The 17,253-nt window shown below is 38.5% G+C and overlaps 1 protein-coding gene across 8 annotated transcripts in view; it reads right to left on the reverse strand.

Annotated features, from left to right (window-relative positions):
• The window catches only part of LOC129619641 (uncharacterized), a 179,357-nt gene that overhangs the window by 130,002 nt on the left and 32,102 nt on the right, over positions 1-17,253 (reverse strand). For 5 of the 8 annotated variants that reach the window (XR_008697990.1, XR_008697991.1, XR_008697992.1 and 2 more), the window contains one exon: positions 16,394-16,546. The exons of the other annotated variants lie outside the window; for them this stretch is intronic. Coding sequence is in view for 1 of the 5 variants with exons in the window: in XM_055534845.1 (XP_055390820.1) it covers positions 16,394-16,546 (153 nt within the window). In the remaining 4 variants the exon portion in view is untranslated. The remainder of the gene's footprint in view (positions 1-16,393; positions 16,547-17,253) is intronic. 8 annotated transcript variants of the gene reach the window in all.

Below are 17,253 nucleotides of genomic sequence, written 5' to 3' on the forward strand. Positions count from 1 at the left end.
TCCTCTAAAGTCAGGAACAAGACAAGGGTGCCCACTTTCACCATTACTATTCAACATAGTTTTGGAAGTCTTGGCCACAGCAATCAGAGCAGAAAAAGAAATAAAAGGAATCCAAATTGGAAAAGAAGAAGTAAAGCTCTCACTATTTGCAGATGACATGATCCTCTACATAGAAAACCCTAAAGACTCCACCAGAAAATTACTAGAACTAATCAATGACTATAGTAAAGTTGCAGGATATAAAATCAACACCCAGAAATCCCTTGCATTCCTATACACTAATTATGAGAAAACAGAAAGAGAAATTAAGGAAACAATTCCATTCACCATTGCAACAGAAAGAATAAAATACTTAGGAATATATCTACCTAAAGAAACTAAAGACCTATATATAGAAAACTATAAAACACTGGTGAAAGAAATCAAAGAGGACACTAACAGATGGAGAAATATACCATGTTCATGGATTGGAAGAATCAATATACTGAAAATGAGTATACTACCCAAAGCAATCTATAGATTCAATGCAATCCCTATCAAGCTACCAACAACATTCTTCACAGAGCTAGAACAAATAATTTCACAATTTGTATGGAAATACAAAAAACCTCAAATAGCCAAAGCGATCTTGAGAAAGAAGAATGGAACTGGAGGAATCAACCTGCCTGACTTCAGGCTCTACTACAAAGCCACAGTTATCAAGACAGTATGGTACTGGCACAAAGACAGAAATATAGATCAATGGAACAAAATAGAAAGCCCAGAGATAAATCCACGCACATATGGACACCTTATCTTTGACAAAGGAGGCGAGAATATACAATGGATTAAAGACAATCTCTTTAACAAGTGGTGCTGGGAAATCTGGTCAACCACTTGTAAAAGAATGAAATTAGAACACTTTCTAACACCATACACAAAAATAAACTCAAAATGGATTAAAGATCTCAACGTAAGACCAGAAACTATAAAACTCCTAGAGGAGAACATAGGCAAAACACTCTCTGACATACATCACAGCAGGATCCTCTATGACCCACCTCCCAGAATATTGGAAGTAAAAGCAAAAATAAACAAATGGGACCTAATTAACCTTAAAAGCTTCTGCACATCAAAGGAAACTATTAGCAAGGTGAAAAGACAGCCTTCAGAATGGGAGAAAATAATAGCAAATGAAGCAACTGACAAACAACTAATCTCGATAATATACAAGCAACTCCTGCACCTCAACTCCAGAAAAATAAATGACCCAATCAAAAAATGGGCCAAAGAACTAAATAGACATTTCTCCAAAGAAGACATACAGATGGCTAACAAACACATGAAAAGATGCTCAACATCACTCATTATCAGAGAAATGCAAATCAAAACCACTATGAGGTACCATTTCACACCAGTCAGAATGGCTGTGATCCAAAAGTCTACAAGCAATAAATGCTGGAGAGGGTGTGGAGAAAAGGGAACCCTCTTACACTGTTGGTGGGAATGCAAACTAGTACAGCCACTATGGAGAACAGTGTGGAGATTCCTTAAGAAACTGGAAATAGAACTGCCTTATGATCCAGCAATCCCACTGCTGGGCATACACACTGAGGAAACCAGAAGGGAAAGAGACACGTGTACCCCAATGTTCATCGCAGCACTGTTTATAATAGCCAGGACATGGAAGCAACCTAGATGTCCATCAGCAGATGAATGGATAAGCAAGCTGTGGTATTTATACACAATGGAGTATTACTCAGCCATTAAAAAGAATACATTTGAATCAGTTCTAATGAGGTGGATGAAACTGGAGCCTATTATACAGAGTGAAGTAAGCCAGAAAGAAAAACACCAATACAGTATACTAACGCATATATATGGAATTTAGAAAGATGGTAACAATAACCCTGTGTACGAGACAGCAAAAGAGACACTGATGTATAGAACAGTCTTATGGACTCTGTGAGAGAGGGAGAGGGTGGGAAGATTTGGGAGAATGGCATTGAAACATGTAAAATATCATGTATGAAACGAGCTGCCAGTCCAGGTTCGATGCACAATACAGGATGCTTGGGGCTGGTGCACTGGGACGACCCAGAGGGATGGAATGGGGAGGGAGGAGGGAGGAGGGTTCAGGATGGGGAACACATGTATACCTGTGGCGGATTCATTTTGATATTTGGCAAAACTAATACAATTATGTAAAGGTTAAAAATAAAATAAAAATTAAAAAAAAATCCTATGAAATTTCAAAGTTTTTTTAATACTTTTTTGCTAAATAAATTATATAAAAGTTTATTTATTAAACAAATTCACACTGAACATAGATTATGCCAGGCACTGTTCTGGTTACTACGGATAAGGTTGCTATGAACAAAATATTTGTCCCAAAACATTCTCTCAATGATAGCCAATGAGGGTGACCCTGGCACTATGCCTGTGCCATCACTGAGTACCACTGTTTTAAATCTTTATGATTTTATTTACCAAATAAAGCATATTATTTTATTTATTTGCTTATCTATTATTACTACTAATGTTAAAATTCTCTTTGTATCTATTTCACTTTTCATTCACTCATTTTTCTAATGGAATTTTTAACTTAGTCATAGAAGGAGATTATATATTAACAATTTCTATTCCCTCTCTATATTATTTATGGTAAATATAGATTTAATGTCAAATATATAGATTATATATGTTACACTGAGGAGAACTTTTATTTCCATCTTCCGGTTTTTTCTTTCTGTTTTCCATCATTTTATGCTTAGAACTGCTTTTCTCATCCCCAAATCAGACACATATATATTCATATTTTCTTCTATTTCTCTTGATTTTACTCATATTAAATCTTTAATTTCTTAAAAGTAACTTTGGTTTATAGTATAAAATAGAACCATATTTATTTGTTATTAAATTTCTTACTAGAGTACTACAAATCAACTATTAATTTTTTTATATCCCACAACAATTATACTACTTTCTCTCTTAGCATCTCTAAAAATGTTAATATAGACACAATATAGATATAGATATTTGTGTTATCTAAGGCAAGAAGACCAAGACTTTTAGCTCCATGATGGACTGTATATTAATTTTTAATTTCATTATTGGTCCTTTCCCCCTCACAAAGCAGTTTTGAAGATGACTGCCAATTTCATGTTAGTTAGTATTAAGGAATGACTAAAACTCTTGTATTTCTCACTTTGTTTTGCTGCTATATTTTAGCCCTAAGTATGCCTTAGTTAAAAGGATTAAAATAATCACTTTAGACTGGAGAGAGAGTTTCCATGGCCAGATTTTTTTCCCCTATTACCTCACTTTTCAAGGCCTAGCAATTACTTGTATCTAGCCAGGGCGGACAAAGATAACTATAACTAGTCTCCAAAATGCAAAAGTTATAACTTTCTTTAATTTTAAATAAGAAAATTTAATCTCTGTTTAGGGCTTCCAATGCATCAGATAGCAGTAGTCTCAATCAATTCTTTGCCCACCTACCCCCTTTCTCAAAGTATGCTTTTAAGTTATATTTGTGTGTAATTGAAGCATATAAAATGGGCTTGGGAGTGGGGAGGTGGTGGAATCTTACCCTTATTAGTCCATGCTATCATTCTGGTATCAAGCATTTTCCAGTCTAGTAATAATACAGTTCAGTGTGTCTCTTGTTCCCATCCTAAAGGCCCTTAAGTGCAGAGACTCTCTCATATGACTTTGCCGTGATTATTCTGCTCCCTCCATGACTGGCTAGGCTAGGCCACTTGCCCATTCTCCTCCCAAGCTCAACAGTTCATCCTGCTTTCTGCTGTCCTGCAGTCATTTTGGAGTAACAGAATTCTGTGAACCTACCCCAGGTCACCTGCCTGAACAACACAGCACATCCTTAGAGGTGCTATTCACATGAAAAACAATGTGAACAGCCCCTTCAGCAGCTTTGAGATGTAGTATCTCTGAACACACTATCATGCCACACTTACTCTGGAGTGCTTTCAGATCCACAGGTCTTGACTGCTCTCAATATCCCAAAACTTTATGCAGTCTCAATCATGCCTCAACACACACATACAACACACACATATACACACACACAAATAGAACATGGCTAAGGTTGAGGTACCAGAAATCTCATTCTTTGCAAGACTCTACCAACCTCTGTTGATTCAGTCCTTCCTCTCATTTCTCTAGGATTGCCAAATTAAGTCTGATTCAGCAGGAATTCTTACTTCTGAGTTCTTGTAGATAGGATTTTTAACCTCCAAAATTCCTTTATTTGCTCTTATTGATGTAAAAGTTCTAATTAATTATCTAACTGATGCTTGAGCCTAAGGAGGCTCAATAATGGTCATTCATTTCTCTTCATCCTCACTTCCATTCCCTTGTATTTTAAACCCTGTCCAGTCATAAAGAGCAGAATTTTAAAAAATTAATAATATGGTCAACAAAGCATGACAAAGGCCAAGAAGAGGAATTGGTGAAACCCAAAAGATGGTACAGAGGAGAGGGATTTAAGAACCAAAGAGGCAGTGGAATAGGTGCTAAGGAAAAAAGAGTCCTTACAGAGAGGAGAGGCTCCCAAAGAGATCCAGAGATGCTTGACCCTTAGAAATAAGAAGAAAGACCCTTGGGGTAATAGCTACTGAGGAGCAGAAGAGACAAGATCAATACAGTAGAGAAGCATGCCCCACTAAGGGAGACTGTGTGGATTAAAACAGGCAACTTCAGGCTCACATTAAAAACACATATTCAATGTTCTGGACTTCGAAATATTCAACTACATAATGGAACATGAAAGGCTTAAAGAGATCAAATGCTTTTAGAAATTATAATAAAAGGATGCCAAGGAATAGGCCTATACTTTGATTGATATCATTAAAAGAATATACAGATAATAATAATTATTATTCCATAGTGCACATTTGGTAAAATGGAAGAAGAAAACTTTAATTTTCATTTTTTGCTAAATCTTGTGTCAAAAGTATGCTTATATTTCTCTGGTAAGAAAAAAAGTTTTCCTATTTTATGCTTTTATCTCAGTTTTACAGTTTTGTTTTCAGAAGTGACATTTTCTAGGAGTCCTATCTGAACTCCATTCACATCTAACCATATGGCTCTGACAATTAAATTTTCTTTCCCTTATCATAAACTTCTCCCTATGAATCGAATTCAAAATTAGTCTCAAATAAAGACATCTATGTCTTCAACTGTTTTTAAAGTACACATCTTTTTTAATCTACATAAACCTAATAATATAATATCTTATAAAACTATATAATTTCCCTTTACTTTATGAAAAAAATCAGTCTTTTGCCTTAATCTAGCTCTGGATTTGTTTTTATTTATATCTCAATATCTTCATTGCTTAAACTGGAGAGCCAGTATCCAATATTAATGTGAACTTAAGTCAGACATATTCAATATGCCAAACTATTCTTGATCTCTAGTTCCTAGAGCAGATGGATTCATCTTTGGGTCAGATGGTAAAGAATCTGCCTGAAATGCAGGAGACCTGGGTTTGATCCATGGGTGGGAAAGATTCGCTGGAGAAGGGAATGGCAACCCACTCCAGTATTCTTGCCTGGAGAATGCAATGGACAAGGGGAGCCTGGTGGGCTATAGGCCATGGGGTCCCAAAGAACTGGACACAACTGAGCAACTAAAACTTCCTTTTTTTTTTTTTTTTTCACTTACCAGAGTGAAGAGGGAATTTACATTCTTTTGCACTGAATATTGCAGTGCACTGAAATGCACTGAATATTGCATTCTTTTGGAATGTAGTCTCCCCTGCTTCTCAATTCCTCCTCACCTCACCATTCACTCCCCATTCTCTCCTGGACTCTACTCTGTACCACAGAGGATGGAAGCCTAGGAAATGCATTTCCCCAACTCCTCTCCTCTCCCTAGTAATCTAAATGCAATTACTGTTCTGCCAAAAGGAGGCATTTACTTAAGATTTTGAAAGAGGAATGGAATCACTCTGGGTTTATTTCCCTTCTCCAACATGAGGCAGACGCATGGATTTTTCTGATACAGGCATTCACAGCAGCCTTCGGTTCCCTACCATTCAGTGGCCTTGGAGTCAAGTTGGACTGATTCAGAAGTAAAGGACACAGATGGTGGTTCCATACCTTCAGTTTAAACATCCAGAAACTACTGATTAAAAAATCTGAAAGGATAAAGTTAGAATAGGAAAACAATTTCCCAATTAACTGACTCAAGTCAAAGAGATCAACAGTTGTTAAAAAAAAAGAATGAATTGTCCAACCAGACCAAAACATAAAATACAGTTTCCAGGATTATTTTCTCCATCTTACAGTCTCTAAAAAGGCAGAATTGCACAAAAAATACAGGAAATATTCTCAGTTATCCTCAGGGATAACTGTTCCCTGGAGCACTGAGGTGAGAAGGGATAAGGTGGAATAGTTAGAGAATTGCTCATCCTTCAAATCTTACCTTGGGTTAGGTTTCCTAGAAGCAGAGCGCCAAACAGCAATACTTGTATTAGAGACTCTTTTTTAAAAAATATAATTATTTATTTATTTTTGGTTGCACTGGTTTATTATCTTATCTTTGTTGCTGTGCACAGGCTTTCTGTAGTTGCAAAGCGTGGGGGCCACTCTTGGTTGCAGTGTATGGGTTTCTCACTGTGTGGCTTCTCTTATTGTGGAGCACAGGCCCCAGCACTCAGGCTCAACAGTTGCAGTGGGCAGCCTGAGGGCCTGCAGGCTACAGTCGTTGTGGCACACAGACTCTAGAGCATGGCTTCAGAAGTTGTGGAACACGGGCTTGGTTGCCTTGCAGCATGTGGAATCTTCCTGGACCAGAGATCAAACCCACAAGCCCTGCATTAGCAGGCAGACTCCTATCCACTGTGCCACCCAAGTCTGAGAGATTCTTTCTGAGGAGGGAAATAAGCACTGGACAGTGGTTTTAACTGAAGTCTAGCCTCAAGCTGATCCCCTGAGGAGTGTAGATGGCTCCACAGAGTTTTCCACTAGAAGAAAGGGGGCTGGGCTCTAGGCTGGAAAACACACAGAGCAGCTCAAAGATGAGTCCACCTCTCTAGTAATGAGATCTAAGTCAGGCACAAAACCTGCCACAAACCCCGTGGCAGTGCTGTCTTTTGCTCATATGCAATGTATACCTATACTCACACCCAGCCAGACCCCAATCCATGTTTATCACAGAAGAAATTCCAGGCCTAGAATACTAACATCAGAGAAAACTGAGAACCAGCTAATCACTGATTCTGTTCAACTTTTTAGAAATTAGGTCATTTTAAGAAGTCACTAATATACTTTAAGGTGTCTTTTGATATTGCCAAGGATAAGTGCCACCAGAGTTATATTTTACACAGTTTGCATGCAATCGATCCAAGACCAGGTTAAAGACCACAGTCCATCCTTAAAAAGAAAGGCAAAGAAATATTAAATAGTATCTTCACAATAAAAATACATAATATTTCTACAAGGCATACTAGTTTGGAGTGGGGAGGGAAGCTGAGAAAATAACATAACCATCTTCTCTATTTCATCTCTCTGCTCCTGCTGCTAAGTCACTTCAGTCGTGTCCGACTCTGTGCAACCCCATAGATGGCAGCCCACCAGGCTTCCCCGTCCCTGGGATTCTCCAGGCAAGAACACTGGAGTGGGTTGCCATTGCCTTTTCCGATTTGGTCTCTCTAAAAGGTGTTAAAACAAGGTGGAACAAGAAAATAGGAGGGTTGCTGTGCTTAATCGGTACAGATGATCCTTGTTGCAAAGTATTTAACTGGTGCTACATAATCTCTGTTCGTTTCCAAAGCAAACCATTCAATATCACAGTAATCCAAGTCTATGCCCCAATCAGTAATGCTGAAGAAGCTGAACGGTTCTATGAACACCTACAAGACCTTTTAGAACTAACACCCAAAAAAGATGTCCTTTTCATTATAGGGGACTGGAATGCAAAAGTAAGAAGTCAAGAAACACCTGGAGTAACAGGCAGATTTGGCCTTGAAATACAGAATGAAGCAGGGCAAAGTCTAATAGATTTTCCCAAGAAAATGCACTGGTCATAGCAAACACCCTCTTCCAACAACACAAGAGAAGACACTACACATGGACATCACCAGATGGTCAACATCGAAATCAGATTGATTATATTCTTTGCAGCCAAAGATGGATAAGCTCTATACAATCAGCAAAAACAAGACCAGGAGCTGACTGTGGCTCAGACTATGAACTCCTTATTGTCAAATTCAGACTGAAATTGAAAAAAGTAGGGAAAACCACTAGACCATTCAGGTATGACCTAAATCAAATCCCTTATGATTATACAGTGGAAGTGAGAAATAGATTTAAGGGCCTAGATCTGATAGAGAGTGCCTGATGAACTATGGACTGAGGTTCATGACATTGTACAGGAGACAGGGATCAAGACCATCCCCATGGAAAAGAAATGCAAAAAAGCAAATGGCTGTCTGGGGAGGCCTTACAAATAGCTGTGAAAAGAAGAGAAGTGAAAAGCAAAGGAGAAAAGAAAAGATATAAGGATCTGAATGCAGAGTTCCAAAGAATAGCAAGAAGAGATAAGAAAGCCTTCCTCAGCGATCAATGCAAAGAAATAGAGGAAAACAACAGAATGGGAAAGACTAGAGATCTCTTCAAGAAAATTAGAGATACCAAGGGAACATTTCATGCAAAGATGGGCTCAATAAAGGACAGAAATGGTATAGGCCTAACAGAAGTAGAAGATATTAAGAAGAGGTGGCAAGAATACACAGAAGAATTATACAAAAAAGATCTTCACAACCCAGATAATCACGATGGTGTGATCACTGACCTAGAGCCAGACATCCTGGAATGTGAAGTCAAGTGGGCCTTAGAAAGCACCACTACGAACAAAGCTAGTGGAGGTGATGAAATTTCAGTTGAGCTATTCCAAATCCTGAAAGAAGATGCTGTGAAAGTGCTGCACTCAATATGCCAGCAAATTTGGAAAACTCAGCAGTGGCCACAGGACTGGAAAAGGTCAGTTTTCATTCCAATCCCAAAGTAAGGCAATGCCAAAGAATGCTCAAACTACCGCACAATTGCACTCATCTCACACGCTAGTAAAGTAATGCTCAAAATTCTCCAAGCCAGGCTTCAGCAATACGTGAACCGTGAACTTCCTGATGTTCAAGCTGGTTTTAGAAAAGGCAGAGGAACCAGAGATCAAATTGCCAACATCAGCCGGATCATGGAAAAAGCAAGAGAGTTCCAGAAAAACATCTATTTCTGCTTTATTGACTATGCCAAAGCCTTTGACTGTGTGGATCACAAGAAACTGTGGAAAATTCTGAAAGAGATGGGAATACCAGACCACCTGACCTGCCTCTTGAGAAACCTCTATGCAGGTCAGGAAGCAACAGTTAGAACTGGACATGGAACAACAGACTGGTTCCAGATAGGGAAAGGAGTATGTCAAGGCTGTATATTGTCACCCTGCTTATTTAACTTATATGCAGAGTACATCATGAGAAATGCTGGACTGGATGAAACGCAAGCTGGAATCAAGATTGCCGGGAGAAATATCAATAACCTCAAATATGCAGATGACACCACCCTTATGGCAGAAAGTGAAGAAGAACTCAAAAGCCTCTTGATGAAAGTAAAAGTGGAGAATGAAAAAGTTGGCTTAAAGCTCAACATTCAGAAAACGAAGATCATGGCATCCGGTCCCATCACTTCATGGGAAATAGATGGGGAAACAGTGGAAACAGTGTCAGACTTTATTTTTGGGGGCTCCAAAATCACTGCAGATGGTGACTGCAGCCATGAAATTAAAAGATGCTTACTCCTTGGAAGGAAAGTTATGACCAACCTAGATAGCATATTGAAAAGCAGAGACATTACTTTGCCAACAAAGGTCCGTCTAGTCAAGGCTATGGTTTTTCCAGTGATCATGTATGGATGTGAGAGTTGGACTGTGAAGAAAGCTGAGCACCGAAGAATTGATGCTTTTGAGCTGTGGTGTTGGAGAAGACTCTTGAGAGTCCCTTGGACTGCAAGGAGATCCAACCAGTCCATTCTGAAGGAGATCAGCCCTGGGATTTCTTTGGAAGGAATGATGCTAAAGCTGAAACTCCAGTACTTTGGCCACCTCATGCGAAGAGTTGAGTCACTGGAAAAGACTCTGATGCTGGGAGGGATTCGGGGTAGGAGGAGAAGGGGACAACAGAGGATGAGATGGCTGGATGGCATCACTGACTCGGTGGGCCTGAGTCTGAGTGAACTCCGGGAGTTGGTGATGGACAGGGAGGCCTGGCGTGCTGCAATTCATGGGGTCGCAGAGTCTGACACAACTCAGCGACTGAACTGAACTGAAGTGAACTCAAATCAAATTTGTGAGCATGTTGCTGTGTTATACTGGAAGATATAAACCTGAAAATTGAGTTCCTGATGTGACTGATGTCATTTAATAATTGAGTATGAAATGTGCTTTCTGATTTCCTTTCAAGCAGTTGACATGAGTCTTCATTACGCTCCTGTAAAGCTTTTAGTTTTCGCCAATATTTGTGTTATTAATGAAGAAAAGCTGAAACTTCTCATTCAATCTTTTTTATATACAATATTTTTAAATAGGAAACTTATTCCAAAATGACATACTTTTTGTCCCTCATTTATTGACACCCTAAACATGTCTTAAGCATTCCTATTGGGTGGCCCACAGGAAGAAAGAGGTATTGGGGCACAGAGGGTCCAGATGCCTTTAAGGGACATGCCCACCCAGCACAGCAGAGGGGTAAGAACATAAAACTTCTCTCCATCATTGGAATAGAGATATGGAAGCACAGGAAGGAGAAGAAAAGAAAATCCATGCAGGTAGGCACTGCAGGAAAACTTTGTGGGCACAACTGAGAATGAGAGTTAAGAGGAGAAGTTTCAGCACAGCTACTGAAGTGTGGGAAAGCTGGCTGAAGAAAAAAGATTTGAATATATGAAGCTATAAGGAAAATATTAAATCCTCTTTAAAATTCTTAGAGGAACAGAAATGAAGTTTGGAATTACATTTAATTCTTCCTCTGCTGAACTGTCTTTCTTTTGAGACAAGATTTTTTTCATGCATTCAGTCAACTTGTCATTTACTCAATAAATGTATATGGAGCATCTATCAGGTTCCAGGTCTGTTCTTGGCACTGAAGATACAATGATGAATAAAACAAACAAAACTCTCCTTGCCTGTGGAGCTAACATCTTAGTGGAGAGAGACAAACACACAAATCACTAACATCATTTTGTATGTCAGATGGTGATTATACTATAATACTACAGAGAAGTACTATACTTTATAGTGGAGCTTCCCCAGTGGGTCAGTGGTAAAGAATCCACCTGCAACACAGAAGACACACAGGAGCCACAGGTTCAATTCCTGGGTTGGGAAGATAGAAGGAAATGGCAACTTACTCCAGTATTCTTGCCTGGAAAATCCCATGGATAGAAGAGCCTGGTGCGACAGTCCTTGGGGTTGCAGAGTTGGACATAACATAGCGACTAAAAACACATGCTTTATGGTATAGTATAGGGCACTGCGTGCTGCACTGTGCTTAGTCCCTCAGTCATGTCTGATTCTTTATGACCCCATGGACTGCAGCCTGCCAGGCTCCTCTGTCCATGGGGATTCTCCAGGAAAGAATACTGGAGTGGGTTCCCATGCCCTCCTCCAGGGGATCTTGCCAACCCAGGGGTCTAATCCAAGTCTCCTGCATTGCAGGCAGATTCTTTACCATCTGAGCCACCAGGGAAACCCAAGAATACTGTAGTGGGTAGCCTATCCCTTCTCCAGGGGATCTTCCTGACTCAGGAATTAAAGCAGGGTCTCCTCTATTATAGGCAGATTCTTTACCAGCTAAGCTACCAGGAAAGTATTACAGAGGAAAATAAAGCAGGAAGCACTGGGGAGGTTGAAAAGTTAAATAGGATGTTAAGGAAAATCTAATGTAGGCCTTCTTAGGGAAGATACTTTTGAACAAAGACCTGAAGTGAGTTGAGTAACCCAGTAAGCATTTCAAGAAGAAGCAACAACCACTAAGACCCTGGATGAGGATGCATTAGAGGCAAAATTTTCTTCCTCCATTTGGTTAAGACAAACTTGCATTCTAGATATAGGTATTGACAGATATAAGAAGATAGATCATTATTCTTCAAATTGTGGGCTGCTGCTGCTGCTGCTAAGTCGCTTCAGTCGTGTCCGACTCTGTGCGACCCCATAGACGGCAGCCCACCAGGCTTCCCTGTCCCTGGGATTCTCCAGGCAAGAACACTGAAGTGGGTTGCCATTTCCTTCTCCAATGCATGAAAGTGAAAAGTGAAAGTGAAGTTGCTCAGTCGTGTCCGACTCTAGCGACCCCATGGACTGCAGCCTATCAGGCTCCTCCATCCATGGGATTTTCTAGGCAAAAATACTGGAGTGAGGTGCCATTGCCTTCTCCGAAATTGTGGGTTACTACTCACTAATAGACAAAATGATTGATTTCATTGATCAATACCACAACTTTTAAAAATATAAAAAAATGAGAAGATAACAGAGAACACCATGGTGTTGTTTTGAATTTAAAATGTTATTCAGTAGTGTGTGTATTTGTGTTTGTATGTGAGAGACAGCAGGTTTGAGTGTAGTGAGTTGTGGTATAAAATATACTGGGCTGACCAAAAAGTTCATTCAGGTTTTTCCATTACGTCTTATGGAAAAACCCAAACAAACTTTTGGTCAACCCAATATTTCTTAGTATGGATCTGTCAAAAAATATTTCAGAAATATGGAAGTTGCCTGTGCTTCCCTTCTAGGAATTAAAATTCTTAGTTTTATTTCTATCTTCAGAATAGTGATTCTCAATTGAAGTGAACTCTTCCACAAGTAAGAAAAGGAAGACATTTCAGAATCATGTAGGATGTACTACCTCCCACCCAGAAATTCTTATATTTTCTCATTCTGACAAAGAATCACTTTCAAGATCGATCCATCACAAACACTGAAAGCTGTTTGTCTCATCTTCCTGCTAAGCAGAGGCTTAACCATTCTAGATTGTCCTGGCGACTGGCTGGGCTAAATCTAGCCTCCCTGTCACAGACATCATTGCCAATGAGAGTCTGAGCCCACAGACTCAAGGCTGTGATCAGCACTGTCCCAGAGAACGATAAGCCTCACTTCAGACAAGCTGAGATGGAAGGGCTACCGCTGCCTGACCTCTCTGAGTGCACACCTGTGCAGGCACGGTCTTTCACGTATCACAGTCTACATCTGAAGAATAGAGAAGGTCTCAATTCATGTCTAGGTCTCTATTTTGGGGAAAGAAGAAGTATTGAAAATACTCATATGCATATGAAAGACTGCATTTGTTTTACTTCGTGCTGAGTTTATCTTGTGATTTCAATTGCAAGCCCATTTGTTGTTTTTGGAAGAATAAACAGCAACTTTTACATATTAAATTGCCCCTTACTCCTTTGCTACGAAACAAAATGTTCATCCTAATGGGCTGAGTACCTGTACTCTTTATGAACCTTTACCCACTACCAGCTTCACAACGTTTGTATTAACCATTCTACTTTATTTTCTGTTGGTGTATCATTATCATCTTTTGTGCTAAGTTGCTTCAGTCGTGTCCAATTCTTTGCAACCCTATGGACTGTAGCCCTCCAGGCTCCACCATTCATGGGATTCTCCAGGCAAGAATACTGGATTGGGTTGCCATGCTCTCCTCCAGGGGATCTTCCAGACCCAGGGACTGAACCCACATCTCTTGAGTCTCCTGCATTGGCGGGAGAGTTCTTTACCACTAGTGCCACCTGGGAATGGTTGCAAATATTCAAGAGTTTCCAGCTCTAAAGTGATACTGTTTAGTGTTCCCAAAAGTGAAACTTGGGTGGTATATCTTGTACATACATAAATCACAAGCTCTGGATCAAGATTTTATTTATATTCTGTAGACTTCTTGCAATGTTGTATGTTATCACCATCTACAGGACCAAAATTTATCTAGTTCCCCATGCTTTTCCAAAAATGTTTTTAAAAATATGAAGTAATAGATCATATGATATGGTTGTACTATATAAAGAACGGGCTTCCCTGGTGGCTCAGTGGTAAAGAATCCACCTACAATGCAGGAGCCACAGAAGACGTGGGTTTGATCCCTGGTTTGGCAAGAACCCCTACAGGAGGGCACGGCAACCCACTCCAGTATTCTTGCCTGGAGAATCCCTTGGACAGGGGAGCCCGGTGGGCTACAGTCCACAGGGCTGCAAAGAATCGGACATGACTGAAGCGACTGAGCATACACACAAGTAAAGACCAAAGTCATAGATCTAATCTCTTGGAAGGATTGTTCCATTCTCAGGTACAATTCCATATGCATTAGCAACCCTGCATCATGACTGACCACACTAGCACCTGAAGAAAAATAACTTCAACGTGTGTTCTGCTAAGGTGTCAATAACAGTATCACAGACTACAATTAGCCCTGTGAATAACTATCAGCTAATGTACGCTCACACAGTGGGACTGAGCAGTCCTATTAATTTTAAAGGTTTAATTATGTTCTATTGTGGGTAGCATTAATGGTGTAAGAGCCAAAAATAGATTCATATATAATTTTATAATCTAAATCTGGAAAATAAATATAAGAAACATTACAGATTGAAGGTTCTAATCCTGAAAAACAAACATCAGACACACAAGTATATCTTTCCCCTATCAGCTAAATAAATTTTGGCTATGAGAAAAAATTAGGAATAAAAGCCTACATAGTAAAATCAATAATACTAAATGTTTGAAGTACTCACTAAACCTTACAGTTATGTGGGTGAAGCACTTATGTATTGTTTTATCCATTCAGTGAGTGAAGCAAGCAATAAATGGTTTGGTAAGACTACTATATTACTAAATTAAATAGAGATTTATGTATGATGATCCTTATTTGTCCTTAGATTAAAAAATATTTGTGAATACATTTCTCTAATATTGTACATTCAAGTGTTCACTATTAGAGGCTGTATTTCTAAACAATCAAATGGAATAAAGGAAAAGCTGTACAGTTTCTTGAATTGAAAAGCTTTAAAATATGAAATCACAGCATAAATTTCCCAACAGATGTAACATATTTTATAGAAAAAGTGCATATTTTATCTTCCTGAAATAATTTACTTCTCATTTTAAATTGATCATGGAATGATTTCTAGAGTTTCTTGAAAAATAAAATGTAAAAGGACATGGAACAATGGGGCATACCTGGTGTATGAAAAATGAAATTATAATACATTTCCATGTACAATGCCTTTGAAATCATGATGTCTGCTTGATATTGTCTCTGCTAGAGACAAAAGTGTACAAATTTTATGTTCTTAAGTACTGTCTCCATTTTTGAAAACAAAACCCATCTGGCCTCCTTTGAGAACCATCCTCTCCTCCCAAACCCTCAATGCTTTCATCCAACAAAATTCATATATCTTAATCAGATCCTATAGTGCTATAAACAGCTGGCCTCAGATTATGATGCATACTTCAAATTACAAAGAAATAGAGGAAGTTACATATGTATAATCAAAACCCATTGACTCATAAGCAGATTTCCTCCCCCCACAGACATTACCCTAACTCAGAGGAATTCATTATTGTCTCATCAACCAAGTCCTGATGAAACAATCTTCTTACAAAGACAAATGCGTATTGGCAGGGGTAGGGGACAGGTGTTGTTTGGGGAAGTCTTTCCCTTCATCCCACCTGACACTAAGTTTTTCTGGGAAGACAGTCTATCGTATTTGCTTTCGTTAAAGAAATTTTATTGCATTCTTGAAAACATGAAATTTAACTTATTCCTGAATCTAAGGGGATAAGGATACCTGAGGGATTGTTAAGATGAAATTAAACTGTGTTCACAAAGATGATATCAATTGATATCGATTCTCAAAGTCCTAGAACACAATAAAATAAAAGAATACAATACTTCTAAACAAACACAGTCTCTCACTGGTGATTTGGCAAGAAATTCAGTATCTCATTATTCTTGAGAGTCATTGTTATAAGTATTCTTTTTTTCTCTGCATACTAGAGTAGTTATATTAAGTACATATCAAACTAAGTTGATGTGGACTTTATAAAATGTTCTGGAAGTTAGATTTTTAAATAAATCCCTGAGACCAGCTAACTTATTTAATAGTTGATTCCAGTTTATTTAAAAGAAAAAAGTATGATTTGGATCTATTCTAGGTCTTGAATTCAAGATTAATGAGAATATGCTAAAATGAAAAGCTTAAAATCAAATATCACCCTTGAAAAAATGTGCTAGGCTAGGTTCAGTCCTTACATCTTCACTTACTAAGTAAGTACACAGCCTTTGGCAAGGCTTTACTCTTCTCAATGTCTTGGTTGTCTGTAAGTTGTGGACAATAGTAACACTCACCTTCTAAGGTCGTTATGAGGATTAAAACAACTGATGTGATCCTTGATTTCTCATTTTTTATCTCCCTGTCCAATTCATCATGAGGTCCTGTTTGTCTTCCTCTAAATATACCTTGAGGCCCTCCACTTCCCTCTGTCTTCTCTGTGCCCCCATCTGTAAATTAATAGATAAGAGTGAATATAAATAACTTGAGGGTATTGCTTTTGCTATTGAAAGAAATTTACCAACTCAATGAATAAACACTATAATAGTGGGTAGCATTCAAATGGATTTTATCATGCAATTATATTCTTTGAGATCTTAGGAAGAAAAGTTTAAATCGATGGAGACATTTGAGTTTCATTTGTAAAAACTGCAGAAATAATAGAATAGTGGATAACAGAATCTTCATTCCTTTCTCAGTGCTCTCTATTGAACTCCACAGGTAAATTTCCCACAGATAGGCACAATATTCCCCTTAACACAGAAACACACACACATGTTAACATGCAGCTGAACAAATGGCAGGTGCTCAAATATTTGTTGAATTGAATTGATTTTGATAGAAATATAACAGAGACAATATTACAAAGAAAGAAGACTGAAGATTTGTTATCCAAAGTCTCATAAATGATTGCACAATAGCTTGGATCATTAATTAATCAGTGACTCTAAACAGCTAATCTATAGAAATAACTATCTAGGAAAAAAAAACCACAAGTTATTTCGTTGCAGCAGATCTCTTATATGCTTTTAATATAATGTGAAGCAGTGGAAATGTTCTTGGATGGGCAGGAAAGTTGAAAATGGCAGTGGGGTTGAAAATATTTCTAGACTCGATTAGAGCAAAGAAGAGAGATTGTCACAACACAGAAAGAAGA

This window comes from Bubalus kerabau, chromosome 9 (genome assembly GCF_029407905.1).
Source record: "Bubalus kerabau isolate K-KA32 ecotype Philippines breed swamp buffalo chromosome 9, PCC_UOA_SB_1v2, whole genome shotgun sequence".
NCBI classification, from domain to species: domain Eukaryota; kingdom Metazoa; phylum Chordata; class Mammalia; order Artiodactyla; family Bovidae; genus Bubalus; species Bubalus kerabau.